The 25,468-nt window shown below is 42.2% G+C and overlaps 1 protein-coding gene across 1 annotated transcript in view; it reads right to left on the bottom strand.

The window, feature by feature from the left end:
• The window catches only part of PTPRR (protein tyrosine phosphatase receptor type R), a 140,810-nt gene that overhangs the window by 26,075 nt on the left and 89,267 nt on the right, over positions 1 to 25,468 (bottom strand). The window contains exon 7 of the mRNA XM_063155055.1: positions 4,370 to 4,556. Coding sequence (XP_063011125.1) covers positions 4,370 to 4,556 — 187 coding nt within the window. The remainder of the gene's footprint in view (positions 1 to 4,369; positions 4,557 to 25,468) is intronic.

Below are 25,468 nucleotides of genomic sequence, written 5' to 3'. Positions count from 1 at the left end.
AACTAGAGACCTGGAAACATCATGCTGGCCTGGGATATTTAGCCTAAGAGACAGTGGCATATTACATAATTGCCTCTTAGGAACCTGAGGAGGATCTGTTGACTTGCATCACTGGAAAATTTACTCAAGGATTTTCTCCAAAAATGAGCTAGTTTCTACTCTAGAGGTGCAGGCCTACCAGTACTTTGGTACAGCAGAGATTCCTGGTCCCTGTCCTTCAACACAAGCTCTGGTCCTGCCCAGCATGACCAACCTCTGCAGGGATTTTTTTAAAGGAACAGGGATGAAGTCTCTAACAGCTTGTCAAGCAGACACCCAACAGCAGACTTTTATATGGGTTCACCAAACAGGGAAAGAAGCTACTCTCTCACTTTGCTGTGTGAAGAGATGGCAAAGTTAAGTAAAATTTAGATGGCTCATATTGAAATGCTGTGATTCTCCACTTCCCAGCTTGGCTTCTGAACATCTTCCTATGTGAGGTTGCAGCTGTTTCAATTTTATTTTTCTACCTTCTCTGCCTTATGCCCATGCATTTCATAGACCTTCTTTACTCTTCCCCTCTCCCTCACTCAGTTTCTTCCTTGATCTCTTCTTGGTCTTCAGCTGGCTCCTCAAAAGAATGACTTGCTGTGTCAGGCCAACCAAAGTGTTACTGCTAAGACACACCTTCCTTGCAGGTACTTCACCCAATCCTTTTTCAGATCACTGTACTGCCATCCATATGATGGCTATCCTAAGTTCAGGATCTTCTCATTTTTTAAGACTTCATTCTTGCATAAACCTCATCCCCACTGTTGAGGTCAAACCATCTCACTGCTGTCCTGCATCTAATGCTGCTTCCTCATCCACAAAACTACAAAATGAGCTCCCATACCCTCCTCATGTTCACCTCTGACTTCTACTGCTTCCCAATGGTGACCTCTGTCTGAGACTTCCCTTGGACCCTAAGTCTTGTTCCAACTGGCTGACCTAGAGCTTCCCTAGCTCAGTTCTGGCTTAGTACAAACAACACCAGTACATGGCCTCTGAAAGGTTTCCGTGCTGAACTATGCACCAAGTGAGGGAGAGCAAGACACTGAGCTTGTGCTTAATGAATGGGCTCTCTGTCTGTCATCGACAGAGACTGGAAAAAATGTGTGAGGAAGAGTCCTCTGCCTGCCCAAGTGATGGTGGTCGGTGAGGGTCTTCCAGATGTGTGGCTGTCTCCCTTACTATGCCTGCTGAAACTTTTTAATAGCTCATCATTTGGCGAGTTACTGACAGATGCAAAAATGCCACCGAGTTGAAAACAGAAACACATTTCTTTGGGCCAAGCGGGACCATTAATAACATTAATCACTTACATCCTGTAAACACTTTCTAATCAGTGGTCTCCTCCCAGTAGTAAGTACTTGTGAGTCCAAGGGCACAGACAGAAATCTGACAATACACCGTGGATCACAGCCACAGACAAGTCACTTATTCTGAAACTGGCTGTGAGAAAAAAGAGATTATTCCAGAAAAAAAAGATCAGGATAATATGGTGATAACATTCCTGCTAACAAGGGGAGCAAATAAGCCCAGTAGACTGCAAATAGCAGGAACATGTGCAAACTAGTATACAAACTCAGTAGCTGTATAGGCAATATATATATATAATTATTTTATTAAACATATGTATTTAATTTAAAAATTGCAAATAATGCATAAACTGCGCACATTCCCATGCTCAGCCACTTGCATGCAATTATAGATGCATATGCATATTGTTCATGGGCTGGTTTCCCTGTCTGAGTGATGCCTTCTAATAGCAGCTATTCTGGCTCACATTAAGTTTTAAATGCTATTTATACACTTGAAGAGATATGATTTGGATCTCTGAAAGCATTCAAGAAAATGTGGCAAAATTTAGGAAAATTCAGGCAGGTATTCATTATACTCATCCCTCTTATTTTTGAGGATGTAATTTTTTAGATTTAATGATCAGGCACTTTCCCATGCAGGACTGTATTTTTTGACATTTGGGTGTTTTGGAAATGAATTTTATCTTCTGTTGCCAACTTCAGATATTCTATCCTTTGAAGAGTAACAACTCAGGCTACTAAAGAAAACATATATGCTGGGCAAATTATGTTTCTTCCTCCTTGCAAAACAGGTATATTCTCCCAGCCAAATATACCCTTTAATTAAGTAATGCCCCTTTAATTGTTAATGAAAAAAAATGAAGAACTAAAAATAACCTGAAACTGCTCATGTTTTAATTTTCCACTGAAAACTTCAAACATTTCATCACTTCTTTCACATTTGGAAGTTCTTCAATAATTCTAGTCTCCAGAAGACTGCCTTACTGTACTTCTTTAGCTAGTTAAAATGGGCTGTGTGAGCAGAATGGCTGAGGGTTATATACTGCGTTCTTTGCATGCCTCAAGTTCCTACTGAGCTATTATCTGTAGCAAGGAACATAGTAAACAGATACTGTTCAACAGTTTCATCTTAAAACACATTTTAAAAAATGGTTTAAAAACAGAATAGATGAGTCATGACCTCTTCAATAAAATCCTGTGGAAACACTGAATGGCCAAAGCCATGTTGTGCCCCCTTGAGGGACAAATAAAATGTGCCTCTGTCTCCCCAAAGCTGTGCACAACTGCTGTGTGGGACAATCTGGCTAAGCAGGATTCCATGAAGTGCCAATTTGTCTGTACAAACAGTCTCCTAACAAGGGGGGCTTAGGCATGATGAAGTTATTTCTTCTGTCTTTCCTGCCTAAGCAGCAGAATGGCAGAGAACCTATGGAATAACTGGTGATAAAAATATGTTGGATGATTGTAATTTTTCGTGTACACTGTCTGTCCACGTTTTGGTAGAAGAACTGAGGGATTTACTTTTCTTAAGCAAATGGCTTTTAATAAAAACTTCGGATTTTAAAGGTAATTGAAAAGGCTGCTCCATAGGATGCAATTATTCATAATGAAAAGCTATTTTTAGAGTAAAATGGCACTCATCTGTTTATTCACATGCACAGACTAGAAACAAAATGAAACCTAAAGGGTCACATGCTCTGGCATGTTTAATTTTAATTCCTTACAGTTTCTCTGATTTAGACATCAGATTTCTAGACATACAGTTCTCTGGATCAATTCTGGAGCCCTTCTGAAAAATTGCTACCTTTGGCCCTCTGATTCCTCAGCTGCTGAAGCACAATGGCTACATTACACCTCTCTAGTTAATACATCAGTAAGTGCATATATGGACTCCTTTAGGATTCCTGGGTGACTATTAACTTACTTTTATTAATTTTATAGACTTGTTATAGAATCCCTTCCACTAAAGCTTCAATATGAGACAGAACTTCTAGTGATCTGCTTGAGCCTATCCCTGCCACAGATGAAGGAAATGTCCAAAGTTCTTCTTAGGTCGATGCAGATGCAAATAATGGAGTCACTCCTCACCTGCTGGTTCAACTTCCCCAAATCACTTTTATATCATTTTCATCATCAATTGATCTTTGTATTCTTTAGTAAGCTTCATGCTTTTGATCTGTTTAAACATGAAGTTATGATTTTTTTTTAAATTCAAAACCTTTTTTGTCCTGCCTTACTCAGCTTTCATATTCAAGTGGCTTCAGTTAAAGCTCTTTTCTATTTCCCTTGTAAAAAAGTCTCCTTTTTCTCTGACAACTTCTTTCATCTGATGTTTGGCAATACCAGATTTTTTCAGGTCTTCTCAAAGTAATGTGTTGTAATGTGTTTTCCCTGACTGAGTTTTTCTGCTCTGACTTTTTTCCACCTGGCCACTTTCTTCATTTTAGATTCTTACCCTTTTTACTAATAAATACACTTGTGAAACACTTCAGGGTTTTTTGTCTTGAGTATATTAGGTTGCTGTATGGCATGCTTTTTAAAGGTATTTTGAACCTTGGGAAAAAAGTCCCTTTTGGACAGGGACTGTGGGTGTCCCTATCTGCTCCAAAAAATAATTTACGGTGACTAAAACTTTAGTGCTCAAATTGCAAACATACATGCAGTTTACATGGGAATAAAAAAAATCTCCACCTCTGACTGTGTTTTCATCATAGTCTTTATGATCTCTTTGAAACTGTCACAGTGTTACAGTTCTGACTATTTGCACTGTAGTTCTATCATAATACTTAGCCCATCTATGATGGGACTTCAGACCAAGAGGGATCTCTATTGTCCATGGATATAACTGACTGACTTTTCTGTCTTTAGTGCAAAAACATAAAACACCCTCTTGAAACTATCTAATCTGCCTTTTGGAAACAATTTATACCTTGACTTTAAGGTGTTGCCTGAATATTTTTTCCTCACAGTTCCTGTTGTGCCACTTATGTCAAAAATCCTCATTTCAAGTGTGTTGTTAAACTCACCATGAATTCTGTCTGAAGCAAATGAGAACATGCCACTGCCTCTCGAAGCTGCTGCCGTGTCAGGACGCGGCCAGCTGACTGCAGGTATTCCATCGCTACTTTTTCTCGTGGGGTTGGCACAGCGACGAAAGGTTCAACACTTCCCAAGCTGCTCATATCCAAAGTCAGTGAGACGTTGGATCCTCGTCTGCATCAGAAAATAATCCAATGGTTATACGAGATCTGTAAATCCCATACTCATGAAGCTGACCCTGAGTTATTCATGCACCCTCACTTTCTCTACAGTCACTGATGGATTTGGGCATGCAAAGACTGCAAGATTAGCTTCACTGGTAACACTGAGCAGATGGAAAACCAAGGACATCCTACTTCTCCAATCTAACAACCTATGCTGCAAAAATGTGTGATGGGGGCAACTATTTGAATTATTCTTAGAAGCAGAAACAACTCCTTATATGCTACTTTATTGTTACGAATGTAAAATGCGAAAGTGGTATCTTGGTAAAGAAGAAATATTTCACAGAAGAAAGTACAGAGCATATATTTCTAACTGATATACATAACAGTGTGAAATAAATTCAGAGTTATGTCAGGTGCATGTTTAAGAATTTACTGAAATTAAATATACATATAAATATACATAATGGAGCGGGAATATTTTATAAAAACAGCAGAAATAAGTGAAAGGCAGTATAAACATTGGAACTACCAAGACATTAGACAATGTCTTATGCTAGGTAGAAGGGAAGGAAGAGGCAATAAACCGCAATAAATTATCTGTGTCTGAGAAGAAGGAATGGTCATAGACTTAAAAGGGGCCATTTGGAAATGCCATACATCTCTTACTATAAAATTCATAACATTTCCATTTCTACAGGAAAATAAAGTTGGATTCAATAACAACTTTGAGCCATGACAATAAAAATAGATCACACTTGTATGGGGCTTGGTATGAGCCCTTTTCTTTTTGAGGCTTTCTTAAAACAATACTTAAGACACCTGGCTTTTTTTTGTATTTTCAATCCATCAATCAAATATTATCTACTTGACCCTTAACTTTAGGCATATTGATTGCAAAAAATCCATGGTCTGCAAACTGTGATGATGAAACACAAAGTTATAGGCATTTATCAAAGCTTTTGTGTTTACTAAGCAGCAATCAGTCCTATAAGACTGACAGACTCAGCTGGATGAGCTGGACTACAGATGGCCAGCTCAGTCAGCCTTTACCAAGCAGCTATGCACAGAAAGAGATGTGAGAACACCAGTGAGATTCCTCTGTACATTATTGGTTCTCCATTAAGGTGTGTTTACAAGGAAGTTCTTTGAACTCTTCGTTACTTTATCATGCTTGGATATAGACAAACATAACATAAGATTGTCTCAAGTCTCTCCTAATAGCCATCCTGTCAGATCAGTATACAACTCTACACATCGCCCATTTGTAACATCCCATATGCCAACGATTAACTATTTACTGGGTAATCTATTATCCAGTGGTTCCAGTTTTTCTGCTGAAACTCTGCTTGGTTGTGTGCAGTTCTCATCTGCAGGAGAACTGCTGGGAGAGTGTGACTACACACCTCTCTGAACACTGGATGTTAAGATACAACTGTCCCTTTGACAGTAATACCACACATTATTATTATACAGACATCATCTGATAGTATCTGTGAGGCAAATGCTACTAATGTTGGGGGAATCCTTTCCTCTATAGAAACACAGAATCATTAAGGTTGGAAAAGACCTCCACGACTGGTGAGTCCAACCTTTGATTGAGCACCACCATGCCAACTAAACCACAGCATTAAGTGCCATGTCCAATTGTTTCTTGAACACTTACAGGGATGGTGACTACACCATGTCCCTGGAAAGCCCATTCCAGTTCTTGACAACCTTTTCAGTGCAGCAATTCTCCCTCATTTCCACCCTGAATCTGGTGCAGCTTGAAGCCATTTTCCCTTATCTGTTCCTGATGGCTTGGGAGAAGAGGTTGACCCCCTCTCAGGTTGTTGTAGAGAGCAATAAGGTCTCCTTTGAGTCTCCTTTTCTCCAGGCTATAGATCCCCAGCTTCCTCATCACCCTTTCAAAGGACTTGTGCTCCTTCCTCAGCTTCATTTCCCTTCTCTGGACACGCTCCAGCACCTCAATGTCCTTTTGGTAGTGGGGGGGCCTAGAACTGGACACAGGACTTGAGGTGTGGCCTCACCAGTGCTGAGTGAAGGGGGACAGTCACTGCCCTGATCCTGCTGTCCACATTATTCCTGACACAGAGCAGGATGCCATTGGCCCTCCTGGCCAGCTGGGCCATGTGCAGCTCCCATTGAACAGCACCTCCACATCCTTTTCCACTGGGCAGATTCCTAGCCACTTTGCCCCAGCCTGTGGAGTTGCAGGGGGTTTTTGTGACCCAAGGGCAGGACCTGGCATTTCACCTTGTTGAACCTCATACATGTCAGCAGACGCTTCAGTAATTTTATTTTAAATTAAACTATTTCTATCATGTCAGTCTACATGAATAGAAATTACTCCAGTCACTCCCCTGCCACTTAGCAAAGCATAAAGAAATAATGTCTAAGAGACAAGACCACCCAGTGGAATAGGTGAATCCCACATTGTGTCATTTTGTTCACAAGCCTATTTCAGCTTAGGTGATGGGTGGGTGGCAGCAAGAGCTTTGCTGCCCAGGCCTGCAGATGGTAACAGTGAGTCAGCAGTGGGTGTCTGGCTGCCTCCAGGGGCAGATGGGGACAATTTCTGTTGGCACAGGGAAGTGGGTGGGGTATGATTCTGCTAGTTGTGCTAGAAGGTAGGCAGAAGGGAAGTAGCACCCTAAGCAAAAAACGATGGGTAAGTGGTACATGCACAGACTAGTGCTCTGTGCCTCGTGGGACGGGCTGCATGGTACTGGGGTCCCAGTCAGCAGTACCAGCACTCACACCCAAATTCAGAGCTGTGATAGTCTGGGAAGTGGGCACACCATGGTGGCTGCTCTCAGCTGGACCCTACAGGAGGGTTCTGGCTCATATGCCCATCCCATTTCCCTGGGGCCTGCGCCAGACTGTGGGAGAAAATCAGTTCCCAGCTCTACATCACTCCTCAAGGAAAACATCCTGTTAGACCTGTCACAAAACCTCTCCACACAAGCACCTCTTCTGACCACGACTAGCAATTTATTCCACGGAAAAAGGCAGTCCCTAAAACAGGTGGCTCTGAGTGCATGTATTGCAAATCCAATCTTTTGAAAACCATCCAGAAATCCACAGAAGAGCTGTGCAATGAATCCCTCCAAACCTGTTTAGGCTACCTTTGCTTGAGAAATGGGTAGCAATTTAGATTCAGACATACTTCTGGGAGAGCCTACTGGGATTTCCTAATATAGAGGAAAAGTATTCCCATTGTCCAGTAACAAAGTACAGTGAAAATGTTAATATTTTCTTTGGCTTTTACATTGTTATAACTGACAGTCTTGGCAACAGGGCTATTTCCTTTTTAACAACAACAAAAAATATACCTGATCTAATTATAACTGTGAGTTTACAGCTTTTACCATTTATGGGGATTATTGATGAACGCAGGTCTTGAGGATCTTACTTAATCTGGAAAGAAGAACTAGTTCTTAGGTGCGTATTTAATGCATTAAAAGGTACACATTGACTAAAAACTGAATATAAAGCAATCTTCTTAGTAGTTCATAAGAAGACAAACAATAGATCACAATTCTTAAGGTAATGCTTCCATAAATATGGATATTGCAAAGAACCTTTTTGAAGAATTATTCTTCAATTAATAAAACACTTTAAATAATGTTTACATACATTAGAAATGCTATAACAAAAATTAGATTGATCACAGAGACTTCTTTATTGCATTCTGTATGCTGAGAAACAGGGCTGAAAACAGAACACTTTGCATTGTCTTGAAAGATGAGGGGAGGCCTGAACCATCACGTGTTTGTATGCTCTAATAAAAGATGCTTATAGTCTCAGGTCCTCCTCCAGACTCTCTGGATTCTCAATGTTCCTCTAATAGTTAAATTCCTCACTCCCTGTTAAAGAATAGAAAGAAAGAATTCTCTTCTCTTTTACTGCCTGGATGGAAAGAGGTTACCCTTGAGCTCCCCTTTTTCCACCATACTAGGAGGGACTGCACAAGGTCAGCAACAAGGAGGTACCACCTAAAATAAAGCCCATTTTTGGTAATTAGCGCTTGCCTACATTAAGTTTTGAATAAGGAAATCACAATCTGACCAGTGACACTTCAAATCAGACAGCTCATTTTACTTGGAGATACACACATACATAAATACATTATATATATATATATATATATATATATATATATATATATATATATATATATATATATATATATATATGTCTGTGTGTGCATATGTATCTCCTGACTGGCATTTTCCACTTCAAATTAGAATAAGGGACCCATACACATGGGTTTTCCCCTATTTCTCCAGGCCAAGCTTGTTTTTCCCCTTTTAAAAAACTTTATATTCTTTATGTTTCCCATGGGAATAGTCTGGGCCAAATAAGAGAATTTGTTATGATACACCTACCCCAGCACCCTCTCAAGGTTGTGTCTTAATGGGGAAGAGTACCATGTGAGGAATCTGAGGAATTGTAAACATTTGTGCAACATTATATTAAAATTATCAGGAGACTAATTCTTCTGAAGTTGCACCAGCTGGGACAGCCACCTCATCACTGGGTACGTGAATAAGTGCAATCAGGAAACCACTTGTGTCTGTGTATTGTCTGGAATCCCAGAGGGAAGTCTTACTACATACCCAAAGATCTCTTTTCACTTGGATAATAGGAACACGTTCACTGATGAGAATTCACCAGAGTATTTTAAATAATACAGTTATAGAAGCAGATTTTAATACAAGGCATGATAAAATTAAAATTTTAAAAAGCAATGTTTGTTTGAAAATTCTTGAAAGGAAGCTCCACCTGTCCACTTTGGAGGGACACCAGGTTACTAAAGCCCTTTTAAACATTACTGAGGTCATTTCCAGTCTTCCCTGACCCTAAAATTAAGCCACAGATTCGATTACAGAAATCCAATTACCCCACACGTGTTCCCAGCTGTTTATTTGAGCTGAATAATTCCTTTAAACACATATGTTTATTCAGCACTTGTGAAAAATGCAACACCCGGATTCCTGAGGCACGGCCTCCCATTGTGTCCCGTTCTCTCGGAGTCACTGCCCTGTGAGCCAGCACCAGGGACACACACGGGAGGTGCCTCCTCTGTGCCACCCCGGGCGAGCTGCCCTGCAGGAGGAGCCCAGGAGGAGCATTATTCACCACAGGCCAGCTGTGTGGTGAATAATGCCATCAATGAGCATGGCGAGCACAGCTGGATGCAGTTTGCTCTGGGTCCTCAGATCCCGCTTGCACCAGGGATCCACAGGGCTGCTCTCCCTGCGTTTTGCTGAAGGGAAAAGCACCACAATTCCCCGTGCCTCTTGTTCCTCTGGTGCTCAGGGATTAGGCCTAGCCATGGATCCTGAGTCTGTCAGTCCATCTCACCAGCAAATGCACTGCCCGCAGGTGGGGTTTGCTCCGCTGGAATTGTGCTGGGAGAGCACAACTAGGTACAGCCTTTCCAGCACCCACTGCTGCCAGACTCCACCTGCACACCTAGTTTCATGTTTCAGCAGAGCAATTCAAAGGGAAAAAAAAAGTATATTTGGAAAAAAGAACAATGGAAAAAATACAGTTCTTGGCTTTCTTTCTGCTTTTAGCAAAACAGCTGAAAGAAAACATGGTCATGTAGATGAACTAATGTGATATGTGTGAAGTGTGAAAAGTAGAGTAAATTAGAAAAGGATTATTATTAATCTTCTATACCAATGGAAAATAAATAAAAATAGGAAACTCTGACTTCATCAAGAAAAATCAGCGTTGAAAAAAGGGAAAGTAGAAAAGCAGAAGTACAAAGAGGCTAAAATAATTTTTTCAAATGACCAAAGATATTGCTGTTTTCTTCCTGCCTTGGGCAAATAGTAATATGGACTATCTAATAAACAACTGAGACATTTCTTCACAAATGAAGATTTATAATATCCATTACAGACAGTCCTGAGAAGGTTAAGAGATGACTCTCATTTGAAGCAATAATTTGATAAGTTTTAAAGTAACATTCACAGTACTATTAAGTATTTGCTTCTAATGCATAAGAACAATTTCTATTTTTTTCCAAAACCTATATGTATTATTCTTGCTCTGTATACTTGCTAGACTGAAATATACATCCACCATGTACTGCTGATATTACTGGATATCTTGGGAAAGTAGGGGTGAATGAGTATGGTTACATTAATGGGTATGATAATCTCTTGATTTTCTTCTGAGCATCAGCATAATACCTCAAACAAGTTTTCTAAGAATACAATAAAATTCCATTATTGAACATCCCAATTTGAAATATGAAGATTCATTTTTCTTACATCTACATTCTTTCCTTGAAAGAATAACTCATAACTTTCAATTTTCTGTTGTGCTGCAGCACATATTAAAGAATATTCTAATACAAAACCCCATGAGTTCTGATAATATACAATACCCATTAATGTAATCATCCTCCTATTTACTCTTCCTTTCCACAAAGGTTAATCAATATCACCAGTATTAGTTTGAGAAAATAATGAAGTAAAAATATTTGGGTAAGTATGTGAATGTCATCCTAACACATAAATATTTGCACTAAGTATTTATTGCCAATACTGTACTTTTAATTTTTACACTTCCAGGTGCCCTATGAAGCACTGATATACAGATGCTTGGCAGACCCACCATGAAAACTCAGCTTCCCAAATGCTCTCTGCTTTACCTGCTAACAATTCTGGGTTTTACTTGAACAAGAGCTGCAGCTTTTAGGAACCACTCTGATCTGAGGCTATCAACATTTTCAACAAACCAAACCTGTACCACACCCCAGACTGAAGTACTCAAAAATCAGAAGTTAAGATCAACCAACTAACAAGGCCAAACCAGAATTTACTTTGCATTATGACCAATTAGTCTAAATTGATAGAATCTGATACCTTGAAGAATCTGTTCTGCTCAGCTCATGTCAGGTTATTTTACAGTTACTTTATTATGCATAAAAATAAAAAGTTCAGGACTTTAGTCTCCTGCTATCCCCTGACATAGCAGTGCTACTTAAACCACCAGAAGTTACCTATTGACTTCTTACCATGCATAGGAATGGTAAACCTCTCTTTTTCTACGGGTTCCTGGCCTCATTTCCAAAACCTTACTCCTCTCACAGATAAACATTCTTCTGGCTCTGATTTTTCCTCTCCAGAGAGGAGATCCTGGACAGATAGGTATTAGCCCAATTTTCCACAAACATGCTTAACAATTAAATGTTTAATATCACTGATATTTATATTATTTCTACTCTGCCTTGCAGATATCTGTACCTGAGATAAATCCTGTAGCCGTTGATCTAGCAGCCCCATCTTACCAAACCAAGGACCTAATTTACAGAGGCTAATTGGATATAACACTGAAGTTAATACCTATCACCTGAAAGCCAGAGATGGAATATATTTAAGCTCAGGACTCTAAGAAAGGCAATAATATGAAGTATGCATCTTCTTGAGGAGAATGTCTGCTGTTTCTGTTCATGTTTGCTCTGTCACACAGCTCTCCTCACAGTATTCCAGTGTTGTATTTTTATTTTTCTCTGTTTTGATAACAGAGAAAACATCTAACTGATGTTTTCTGATTCTGAGGAAGGGGTCTGGAAATGATGACAGTAAGCTGTGCACCTACTGGAAGAAGAAGAGGGATATATGGCTGCTGTGAGGCAAGACTTCCAATCCTCTGTGGCCTCCCAGCTATAAGAAATCACCTGGCAGCATATTCCATCTCTCTGAGTCCACAGAAACAGATCTGGAGCCTCAGCTATGAAGTTTAAATAGTTTTTTTGAGACCTGGAGGCAGTTCATGTTCTCTCCAGAGGGTCTGGTCTTGTTCCCACAGCCATGAGGGAGAGGAGACCAATATATCTAGCACTAAATTGCAAACAATTCTCAGGATCTACTCACAGCTCAGCAGGTCAAAATGAGCTGAGGAAACGGTTTTGACAAGTACTTCTGGATTAAGTTTTAAGCAATCAGTATCTGGTTAGGACAGGAATGGCTCAATATCCTGTAGAGGAAAACAGCTGACATGAGTGTAGTTTCAACTTTCCCTCTTTTAATCAGGCTTTCTAATGTTCTGCCAATTCACTCCTGTTCTGCCCTCGATAAGGCAATGCTGCTCAGCCACGGGAACTGACTGTTCAAAAATGCAAAGCTTAAACAGCCTCCCATCTTTTCCTGTAGATTATTTCTACAGTCAAATTGCATTTTGTCACGCAAACTTACATCTTCAATAAAATTTGAATGGCAACATAAAGCTCTGTTTCTGCTTCATAGTCATATATATGTGTCTGCAGCATGAGTGAAAATTGAGTACAGTGTTCAGAAGCAAAAATAAATGAAGATGCTAATTTGTTGTGCTTATTTGAGCTGTTTATTCCAAAAGCTGAACAAATGTTTACCAATTAGTGGTTAATTTTCTTTACATGGTAGAGTTTTAATTGAATGTGGTATTGTTTATTACTATTCTTATCTGCTTGCATTGCAGCATTGCTCTATTTCATACAGGAGGCCTCATTGCACAAACTCACTGGATGACCTCTTCTCTGTGATTAATGCACATGCTAATTTAAACCAAGCTACAATGAATATAGGCAAAAGGAGTTAAAAGAATAGGAAAAATGAAAAGAGAATGGGGAGTAATAATAATTGACTGCTAGGTCTGCAGATAATAAATAAATGCACAACTTCAGGAGCTCAGATAATGCACTTATTTAGGGTAAGCCAGCATGGACTGTTAAAAAAAACCACACATATTTTGTCTGTTGTATATTTTGTTTAAAGATTAAGAAAAAAAGCAATTTGCAAAATGTTTTTGTCATACTTGTACAAGTTTCCCCTCTATGTTTCCAGTTCATAAGTACCTCTTTGAGACCTTGGAGAAGCTGTAGCTCTGTGCCACCATTGTCAATTTAGATCTCTTATCCAGGTGCAAAGCCAGATTACAGAACATGCAAGGCTCACTTCCTCCTGAGCACTACATGATGCCCAGAGGATGCTTGTCTGCGTTATATGGAGAACAGCCTATCTAGGAAAACTGAACTAATCAGTGAGGATGGAGAGGTGCAACACTACAGCAAATAGCTTCAAGGAAGTGTTTTTTTGAGACTACTTAACTGACATTTTCTGCTATTCAGTTGGTCTATAATTAAATAAATGAAATATGGATCTTAGATTTTTGATATTTTAGATTAAAAAAAAGTTTTTGTTTTTTTTTCATAGGAGGAGCCTTAGATAAATCAATTTAGCTTCATGTACTCCATAAGAATTCATCTCTTAAGCACAAATTCTACTTCCATCCTGCAACTGCTGCTCATTTAAGGAATATAATCTACAACCCTTACATCCAAACAGGCAAATATATAATTAATTTGCATACTGATGTCCTTCAATACTCTTTTGAGACTTTAACCAAAACCAGCTGACCTGGAAAAAGACATAGGCGGGAATATTCTAAATGTAAATGGGCAGTATCTTCAGACAGTGTCAGTAGGAGAAAATTATTTTTTATTGTGACTTGAAGGCTAATCAGTACAATGAGTTCTTTCCTGGTGAGTTCGCCATTTGGGAAAGACAGGAAGGAACATCTGGGAAAAGAGGCGTTTACTACACCCTGTCAACCTTAAGATAATAAAAAAGCACATTCCTTGTTTATTTGACTTGGTCCTCATTATCTTTAAACTACTGCAAGTGTCACACGGAAGATTTCTAAGCAGACAAATGAATTGTTAGTGCACTTTGAAGAAATGACTGAACAGCAGCAGCGTCTGAGGAGTGCAAAAGCTCCAGAGCCAGGACGGCGCTCAGGAGAGCTGCGCCACCTACGGACGCTTCCAAAGGGAGCCGGCAGAGCGGCTCCAGAGCTGGGTCACACAGCGGACAGAGCACCTGAGCCTGCCTGTGCACAGCCCAAATCCCTGAGCACATCCACTCCGGAACACAGCTCCCATCCTAGGGTGACTCATGAACCTAAGCCGTACAATGAACTGATGGGGTTTAAGCTCTTAGAGACAGGACCCGTATATGTGCTCTTAGATCTGCCCTTTCTTTAGCTGCTTCTGAAGTCTCCAGACCTGACACCTAAGCTTTACATATAAACCTTTCTCTTTCCAGCTTTTTTTTCTTGATCCACTGGCACAGTCTGGCTTTCTGGCCTTGATTTCTATGGGAAGACTTGCTCAAACAAGCGTATTAATGTTAAAAGTGCCTGCATTCCATTTGAAAACAAAGTTTAGGAAATCCACTTAGGCTTGCAATTTGAAACAGAGCAAAGTTTAAATGCTTTTAAGAGAGCTGCAAATGTCTGCATGCCAAGGTGTACTTTACCTGGCACTTCAGAGGTTAGGTAGAGCTTTAAAAAAATATTGCCAACCTGTGCAGTCCCATTTAGGGCTGAAAAGCTGATGAGGAACTGACAGGTAAGTGATCTGGAGCTCTTTTCTACAGAGCTCAGCAGATCCCTTGAAGTCCATGGCCTTGGACCACCTGCCTTCATCAGAGACATTCCTACAGGGGGCTGCACAGGCAGGACTCTGGAACAGGGAAATGCATCTGTACCTGTGCCCAGAGATGAAGGCCAGAGCAAAGGCTTTCTGATCTACTCTTTCTCATATGCACCATCACAGATTAAAAATTTTGGAGTGACATAATAACAATTGCTTCAGATTCACAGTCAGTCCTCTATTAGCAAAGGACTCATAGCATTTAGAAACTTAAACAGCTTGATTTAAATTTACTTCTATGAATTTGAATAAAGGATAGAAAAGTAAGGATCCTGACAAAAGCAGTGTTCCTCTAAATGTACACTGCATTATGAAATAAAGAGAAAGGAGAGAAGTCATATCTGAAAGATAAACTGAATTCACTCCCAGCCTGACCTCCTCTCCATCTATCTCAGCACAAATGCTTCCAACACACAGAGCTTCATATGGCTGATGATGTAATATAGGTCAGGCTAACATACATTGAAGCAATGTAGAAACATAAATTTGGTATATTCTGTAAAGCTAAAGGTTGATCAGTATCCTGTTTTCAATAGAAAGAGGAGTTTTAGGGAAAGAATGTAAGAACAAAGCAAGCAGGAATTATTGACTACTTCATTAATACTGTTACCTATTTTCAGTATGTTCTCCATCTTCTGCCAATCTGTACTTCAGAATGTTCTGAACCAAAGGGTGCTTTCCCATCTTTGTGGCTGGTGTTTCCCTTCTGTAGTTTTTCCAGTATTCTTAGCCCACCTTATGACCTCTGCACTGACCCTGGATGATGAGCTCTGTAGCTGGGAGCCAGGCAATAGTAAACATTATACATGGGGACTAGAGGGTTGTTGAAACCATCTACCTTTGTGAAAATCCTTGTGATGAAGGAGAAAAAAAGTATTTCGTTATAATCTTATCAGTAAATTGCAAATGCATTCTCTGTAGCTACAGGATTAACTTGAGGATTAATTACAATACCAGCTTTCTGCTTTTCACAATGCTGCCTTCTTTTGCAAACCCATTCAGTATTGTGTTCTGTGGGCCAAACTCTCTTCCCAGATACGTCTATAAATCCACTGAGACCAAACAAGCTAAACAGAGTCTGGAGTGAAACAAGCCCATGCAAATTGCATTTTTAAACTGTTGTGTACTTTTCTGCCATTCTGATTGTTTTCTCTTTTTGTAAGACCGTGCTTTTAGATCCACTATCAAATCCAGGGAAAGGAACTGAAAGCCTCTGGACTATGCAGCAGTCTCCCGGGGGAATTTTTTATGACTCAGGAAGGATTTGAGACATCTCAAAAACAGGAGATGCCGCTGTCAGGGGATGGTGGGAAGCAGAAGACTCTCTCAGCCCTGGCAGAGGGGAAAACTCAGCTGCCTCCTGCCCAGCACCAGCCCCATCTCCCATCTCTTGCTGGCAGCAGTTTTCCAGGGAGCTGCCATTGGTCATCCTGAAGCACTGGGACTGAATTCCCTAGAGAAACATTGTACTTAACGACATTTTTCTGTGTGGGAATTATATACACTACTTCCCTTTCTGATGCCTATCGCATATTTGAGCGGTCATTTGAAGTTGCTGTGTTCTGTTTTGCTCCTGTTATCAAATCACAATATTAACATAACAAGGATAATTATAGATACCATAAATTAATAACAATACTCTCTGTTTGCTAAGCATCAAAGTACATTCTTTGATAGAGAGCATAAGGAAAAGTCTCAGAAAGAAATATCACTTTTGTAGCTTCTTACAGACTCCCCTGGTTAGAGAAATGAATGGAGAGTTCAAAGGTAAGGTATTTAATGAAGATAGGCACTGATTTGCAGCACATATTGCAACACTTAACCAATTAATGTCCCACTCGTCTTAGTAGGAAAATCACAAAAAGAGTTCCTAAAATGTCTTGGAAACTCAGCTAAGATTCAAAGCCTGATCAAATGGTTGCATTAGCTTGGATGTGATGCTATCAAAGCAGACAATTCTAGCAAGAGCCTGGCTGAAATGTCAGTGTTGCATGGACTCAGCTCTGCCTCTGGGCAGTATTTCTTTGGCTGAGCCATTCTCATGGTATACTTTGGGCATCCTCATCTCTGCCATGATGCTGTTGCTTCTCTGTTTGCTGAGGCACATCTGATTGCCTGTATGCATTTACCACTTTGTCTGATGTCTAGAATGTAAGTCTCTTGGAGAGAGGAACACTGCATTTTTGTGTACATATGGAGTCTTGCACAGAGGGATCCTGATCTGTGACCAAGGCTCTCAGAGAGAATTTCCAGCAAGAGCTGAGAAATACCCCAGCCCAGAGATTTACATGCAGTATTCCTTGAGCAAAGGTGTATGTGCACACAGGAGACATTTCTGCTAGCTACCAATATTAAGCTTTCTGTACATACTAGCTCTGACTATGCAAGAGATCTCTGCTGAATATCCAGAACTGGATTTTTCAGAAAGGAAGTAGTATAATTAGTCAACTCTCATAATTATGAAGAGTTCTCCTAGCACAGCATAGAAGTAAAATTAATTATGATTGCACTCAAAGAAGAGATTCATGGCCTGGACTGTTAACTGATAGCTACAAGATAAGATGGATGTAATCACTGCCCAGCACATGGATTCTTGCAATTCAAATAAATACTTGGATATCTTACACTGCAGTTTTGGAGGCACTTTGATTTTTTTCTTTTCTTTCTTTAAGTGTTTTCTCTGTCTGTTCCTAACATTTTAAATTAAGGGGAATTGAACTTTGTTCAGTGTTAGGCTGCCCTGTAAAAGAAATATCATAAACAGAGATAAATGCATTCCAAAACGAGAGGAAAGGGGAATATTTTTGTTTAAGCTAAAAGCATTAGTCTTTTCCAGACCTTAATGTGGACACTCAAGGAAACTTTTCTATACAAACCCCAAATGTGAAAAATCAACCTTCCTTCTAAATATCAGAATGCTGTATATCTGATACGGATGCTTCCCTCTATGTTGTTTGGCTGAAACCAGTACTTGTGGGTACTAGTGAAGGGCTCAGGAGATGCTTCCTGCTCACAAACCAATCCCATAAAGAAGCTGGTGCCTTTGTCCCTTAGCACAGCACTTCCAACCTACCATTGTGAAAAGGTGATATATTAGGTTGCAAATGTCACAGATGCACACATCCTGCTAAGGGCTGAGACAAGGTGCTCAGAGCATTCAAGTCCAGATAATGTGCACCTCCTCGCTTTCCCAGATGTCCCACTCTGCTTGCACATTAGGACGGCTGGTGAAACAGTCACAGAAACCATGCCTGGATGGTCAAGCACAGAAACAAATTAGAGGCAGAGAGGAGCTGAGGAAATCAGTCACTGGAAAGCTGCATCAGAGTTTAACTCTCTGGTTTCCAAACAGCACTTAAAGATGCAAAACTGCTGCTCAAAAAGACAAGGGGATCATTCACACAACTCAAATTACTCATGTGCTCAGGGCAACAGCAGTCCCTGTAAATTCCAGGCTCAAGAAGCACTTAAATATTAACATGGATATTTTCCCTTGTGTGACTTTTCAAAAGATCAGCTGGACAAATCCCTGCAAACCCACCAAAACTGTCTACCAGATGGCAGCCACTGATTAATTTGTCTTAACTTAAGCCAAAAAGGAAGAAAATGTGATGGGTGGAGCCGCAAAGACAAGCACAATCAACATCCGACCAAATAGGGTTTCCTGTCACCTTGGGAACGACACTGATTGGCACTGTGGTTTCCTGTGTACAAGCTAAAACCAGTAGCAACTGGAGTAACAAGAATAAACGCCAGAAGAGAGATCTGGGAATACAATAAAATTATCATAAAATTCCTGACTAAACCCCAGAGGACAGTGAAGGCAAAACCAAGGGTAAGCACAGAGTGCATATGCTAAACAGAGCATTCCTCTGTACATGAGAGCAGAGAGCCATGAAGCTGCATCACAAGAATTTCTCTAAACAAGGGTAGGCTAATTTGCCTAAATTAACCACTCCCAAAAGTGAGACTCATGTGCCTTGGAAAGCTTATTTTTTGCAAGGGAAGAAAAAAGGGATGTGGGACAATTGAAACCAGAGATGGAAATAGGAGTGGAAACCCACCACCCACCCACACTAATCTGAAGTAATTTTAAGATGTGCCACAGACACGGGGAAATGAACTGTGGGTGTAAGTTTGGGCAATGGTACAGAGTTATTTGTGTTTATTTATTGAGATTACAACTCCCACAGAGTTTTGCTTCAAAGAGCTGTAAACACAATCAAAACAGCTTCTCAACCAGCCAGGAGTCAAATAGTTAAAATACAGGTTTTGGAGGGTCTTTGTTAGGCTGGTGACTGAGTTCACTTCCTCTCCAGAGAAAGGGGACAATTCACATTCCTGCCCTCTTCCTACACTGCAGATAAGCAAAGACGTCTGTAATAGGTTGGACAAAACAGACGTTCATGCAGCTCAAAGATCTGGCACTTGCAGAAAGTTTTAGTGTTTCTGTGCACTCACAGAAATGTTCCACAAATGCAGGCTGGGGGCACAGCATTATTCTCTCTCTAGTGATGAATCCACGTGCCAGCACAGACCCCTTGGGCATTGAGCAGCAGACCCTGGAAGCTGGATCCCATCTCACGCTCCCCATTACTTAGAGTAGTTTCTCCCACCTCAGTAGCCCAGGTAGCCCAAGGTCCTTGCTTTTACTCTCCACCCAGACTTCAGGAGCCAGAAATCAGCATGGCTTTCAGCTAATTGAGATGGCCTGAGAAGGAGGGAAGCCACAATGCAGGGCTTCAGGGAGACCCTGCACTGAAAAGACAATTACCCAAAAGGCAATAAGCAACTGCTTCAATCAGGATTGGTCCCCTTGCACACCCACTGCACACTACATGTGCAAGCTACATCTTGCAAATAAACATCACAGTGCCAGGGAAACAATCCCAGGCACTGAATGACAGTGCTACATAACAATCATTGCGGCACTGGTTTTTTTTTAACCTGTGACAACAAGAGCACTCCAAAGCAATTTATGGTTTGGGAATGAGCACATGCACAAACCATTCCCAGGAGGAAGTCGGCATCCAGGCCCTGCTTCTCTAGAGGCAGAGAGCTTAGCAATATGGACACAAACCAATCTCTGCTACACAGCCTTAGTGCTATAAGTGTATCTGGGTACATTGAATTTATAAGAGGATGCCCACCCCTGGAGGTGTTCATGGTCAGGCTGGATGGGGTTTTGAGCAACCTGACCAAGTGGAAAGTGACCCTGCTCTTGACAGTGGGGCTGGAACTCGATCTCTTTCAAAGTCCCTTCCAACCCAAGCCGTTTTATGATTCTATGATCTTACAGACCAGAATGGAATATAGGTGCCAAATGAGAGAAATGTATTTTTAGGTCTTTCAGAAAGTGTGTGTATGAGGGGGTTGTAATTGTATTCTCTCACTCTTCTTAAATGATGTGAACAAATAGTAGCAAGTAGGACTTCTACTGTTCTTATCTTTGTTACATCTCTTCAGATGGACACAACATCCAGCCATCCTCAATCCAGTAGTTAGGAATATGTCTGGAGATTTATATGCCATGCCCAAAGTGCTCCAAGGAGATGGTAGAAGAGACAGATCAGAGCACAGAAATTCCTGCCTCCCACCTCAAACTCAGTTTATTAGTGCCTGGTGCTTTGCAAATTCCTTCTGATAGGATATCACCTTAAAACCATGCCACAGCTTGCACTTCCATGTTGGCACATAGCTTTGCTTCAAACAATTACACTGACATTTTCCTAATACAATCCCTACTATTTAAATGAAGAATGCAGAAAGCATATTCAGCGCCACACAATAGGGAAAATTTATCCTCCAAATCTATGCAAAGCTACTTTATTTTAGCCAGGAAATCCAAGGCCCCTTCCTGTAAATATGTTAAGTAAGTTCCCATGTTTGTGCAATAAACTACAAAATCTGGCATGTTTACAGTAGCCCAAGTGCAAGGTGCTACCCTCTGAGCATTACTTGAAATTATGACTCAATGGAGTTTTGTAAAATCATAATGGATCAGCAACACCATAGCTGTATTTGCAGCAACTGTGCTCTGTGATCTAAAAATCAGAACAGAGAGAATTGTTGGAAATTTTTCTCATCTATTACAGCAGAGATGTGGTTGAACAGTGATATCCTGAGGTGCAGCTGAGGTTATATTAATGAAGAAAAGAGCACATCAGGTTCTTTACCCTGGCTCCAATGTTTCTTATGAGGTTTTATTCAGGATACTGTATTGTTAAGATAATGATTCATTTTAATGAATGCTGCCTTTCTAAAATAAGGAAAACAGGTATTAGAGTTAGTTTTTGTGGTATTTGTCATCTGTGGTATTTGTCATCCAGATGGCAATTTACAGTGTACAGAAATTGCCTAAGATGCTGAAGCTATAGTTCAATAATTTGTGTGTCTATGCAGAATGAGTAATAAAAGAGAATACTTTTCAATATTAAAAGCAATTTGTTTCCACCTCCAAACCTGAAGCCTAAATTATACAAGATTTTCTTTGTAAAGATGTAAAATACAAGATGTTTCTGAGGAAGGATGCTGAAGACAGAAAGAGAATAATAATTGCTCTCATTATGCATATGCGTGCACTTTTTGCTAATACATTCCTGTTTAAAAATTTACCTTTTGGCACTGAGTTCCACAGACTCCTATGGGTTATCTGAATCTTTTTTTTTTTTTTTCATATTATAAAGAAATATATTGCCTTTCTTTCCCATTAGAATATCTCTCTTTCTCATGTTACAAGGAAGTGGACAGAGAAGTGCACTTAGCTTTATAATGCATGTTATATTAACTTTGTTTCATTATACTTACAGGGAGCTGTACTCACTGCATGTCTACTGAACACTTCTTAGAACCGGTGAAAGAATTCTGCCGCCAGTTTACAGGGACCTTCAGGATGGTAAGAGAAATCTCACTGGGGAGAGTCTATCAGCTATGGCATAGCATTGCTCTGCTTTGTGGGGAAAAGTAACATCACACAGAGTTCTCACAGTCAGAGTTCAAGCCAAACTTCACTCATCTGTTATGTTTTTAGAGAGCAATAATTGATTGATTCAGGTGATTGTCCCCGTACTGTTCTCTATGCTGATGCCTACTGATTTTCCATAGAGGTTGCAGAATTGGTTGCACATTCTGCTGAATGATGCCTGTGAGCAGCCCTCTCCCCTCCAAGTTTTGCTCTTGCTGGCTCTTCCTTTTCACAGAGTATCTTCTATTTTCCTGTGTCACAGATGTTCCTCTAAACCATTGCATAATTATTTTATTTCACATGTTAAAATGGTTTATTATTTCACTTATCTGCTGGCTTTTTGCTTTATTTGCCAAACTGTTTTCTATCACCATCTTCACTCTCTTGTGTATATTTGCAGGGGAAAAAAAATCAGCACAAGGCACATGTAAAATACTACCTGTTCTGAATAAGAGTCCTGCAAACCCCTGGCATCCTGATAGTGATCATGAGGAGCTCTTCCTTTTAGACAGAATAAGTTTCTGATGAATATGTAAAAGACTAAGAAAACACAGAGCTGTGATTTTCCCCTCTGATTACTTAAATATAATAGCCAGTTTTAGGATTTTGTGGTTAGAATGGAATACAAATGCTTGAGAAATTTTTCCAAAACACTGGTTGTTTTCAATACACAGTAGAGGAGACATTTTCCACATTTTCTTTTCTTCTATGTATCTTTGCCCAGTAACTAATTTGAACAAAACATCATATTGTCCACTAGTTAGTTGAAATGCAGTTGTCTTAGTCACAAACAACACTGGAACTAAAACTCACAGCCTCAGTGGCCACAGAAAATGTAAACCCTGTTGTAATACTGTGCTGGTGTGGTAACACTTGTATTTATATCTAACATGATTGTAATTTAACAACTCACTGCTTGCACTAAGAATTTTCAATGCTTGATATGTCAGAATGAAATCTAAAATACCACATTCCACTTCACCAGATTCTGCTTTTGGCTGGGACCATTCATATCAACATGAATTTTGGGCCAAGAAACAGAATAAAAGGAAACATTATTCTGCTGAAGGAAGAGTATATATTATTCATATAAACCTATATAAGCCTAAGTAGAAAAGTAAACACCGATGCAGTATTCATAGATGTGCTTATGGAAGAGAAAACAATTATTTGCATCTGAAAGTCAGGTGTTGGCACTGTGATACTGTGACAGCTCATCACCAAAGACAGCCACAGGAGAACAGCAGCTCTCCTGCTCCTTTGGTCAGCAACAGAACAATGTGGGCTGCCAGGGGAGAAGGTCTTTGCTGCAAAGGAGCAGCAGTTGTGGGCACACTAAAAGAAAACAACTTCAAAGCATTCTGCACTGAATGATCCAGGAGATGTACAGAGGCTGTGAAGAAATAGCCCTTCACTGGCCTGCCTCAGCAATTGTAATAGAAAGGGGACAGTGCCTCTGTTCTGACAGCCCCGTCACCTCCACACCTTGAGTCCACCCTCTACTCTTGGCCACACCTTTCCAAACTACATGCTGCATGTGAGCATACATCCATGAGCAGCATCTAGGAAAATCATAGAATCAGAGAATAGCTTGAGTTGGAAAAGACCTTTAAGGGTCATCGAGTCCCACTCACTTTCCATGGATAAGGAAAGCTTCAATTAGAATAGGTTGTTTAGAGTCCTGTTCAACCTGACCTCAAATGTTCAAAAACTACTTCCTTGTAACTAATCTAAACCTAGCCTCCTTCAGTTTGAAGCCACTTGCCCTTATCCTATTGCAGCATGCCTGAACAGAAAGTTTGCCCCCATCTTTTTTATAGGCCCTCTTCAAGTATCAAGAGGCTGCAGTAAGGTCTCCCTGGAGCCTCCTCTTCTCCAGCCTGAACAACCCCAACTCCCTCAGCCTGTCCTCATGGGAGAGGAGCTGCAGCCGCCTCATCATTTCCTTGCTCCAACAGCTCTGTCCTTCTCACGCTGGGGGCACTGGGGCTGGATGCAGCGCTGGGGGGAGTCTCACGGGAGCGGAGCCTCGCCTCCCGCGGCCGCTGCGCCGCTCAATCCCGGCTGTGCGAGCGCCTGCCCGGCCGCGGGAGCTGCGGGAGCCGCAGGGTGACCGCGCTGCCCGCCGGCTCCAGGTGTCACTGTCCCCGCGCTGCCCGCCGGCTCCAGGTGTCACTGTCCCCGAGCCGTCCGCCGGCTCCAGGTGTCACTGTCCCCGCGCTGCCCGCCGACTCTAGCTGTCACTGTCCCCGCGCTGCCCGCCGACTCTAGCTGTCACTGTCCCCGCGCTGCCCGCCGACTCTAGCTGTCACTGTCCCCGAGCTGCCCGCCGGCTCTAGCTGTCACTGTCCCCGCGCAGCCCGCCGGCTCCAGGTGTCACTGTCCCCGCGCCGCCCGCCGGCTCCAGGTGTCACTGTCCCCGCGCTGTCCGCCGGCTCCAGGTGTCACTGTCCCCGCGCCGCCCGCCGGCTCTAGCTGTCACTGTCCCCGCGCCGCCCGCCGGCTCCAGGTGTCACTGTCCCCGAGCCGCCCGCCGGCTGCAGGTGTCACTGTCCCAGCGCTGCCCGCCGGCTCCAGGTGTCACTGTCCCCGAGCCGCCCGCCGGCTCCAGGTGTCACTGTCCCAGCGCTGCCCGCCGGCTCTAGCTGTCACTGTCCCAGCGCTGCCCGCCGGCTCCAGGTGTCACTGTCCCCGCGCCGCCCGCCGGCTCCAGGTGTCACTGTCCCCGAGCCGCCCGCCGGCTCCAGGTGTCACTGTCCCCGCGCTGCCCGCCGGCTCCAGGTGTCACTGTCCCCGCGCCGCCCGCCGGCTCCAGGTGTCACTGTCCCCGCGCTGCCCGCCGGCTCTAGCTGTCACTGTCCCCGCGCTGCCCGCCGGCTCCAGGTGTCACTGTCCCCGCGCCGCCCGCCGGCTCCAGGTGTCACTGTCCCCGCGCCGCCCGCCGGCTCCAGGTGTCACTGTCCCCGCGCTGCCCGCCGGCTCTAGCTGTCACTGTCCCCGCGCTGCCCGCCGGCTCTAGCTGTCACTGTCCCAGCGCTGCCCGCCGGCTCCAGGTGTCACTGTCCCCGCGCCGCCCGCCGGCTCCAGGTGTCACTGTCCCCGCGCTGCCCGCCGGCTCCAGGTGTCACTGTCCCCGAGCTGCCCGCCGGCTCTAGCTGTCACTGTCCCCGAGCCGCCCGCCGGCTCCAGGTGTCACTGTCCCCGCGCCGCCCGCCGGCTCCAGGTGTCACTGTCCCCGCGCCGCCCGCCGGCTCCAGGTGTCACTGTCCCCGAGCCGCCCGCCGGCACAGCCACATCCCGCAAGGCACCGGCCCCGCCGCGTCTGCGTAGGCGGCAGAAAAACTGCGGCATCTCAAACATTTGATAATGCAAATAATCTGCCGGGAAGCTGTGTCTTATAGAAATAGCTGAGTAACAGCATTTCCACATACACAGAAAAATATGTTCATGGACTTAGCTC

The sequence above is a fragment of the Melospiza melodia genome, chromosome 4, assembly GCF_035770615.1.
Source record: "Melospiza melodia melodia isolate bMelMel2 chromosome 4, bMelMel2.pri, whole genome shotgun sequence".
Taxonomy (NCBI): domain Eukaryota; kingdom Metazoa; phylum Chordata; class Aves; order Passeriformes; family Passerellidae; genus Melospiza; species Melospiza melodia.
The sequence above is the reverse complement of the archived record's forward strand: the minus strand, read 5'-3'. Positions and strand labels throughout refer to the sequence as shown.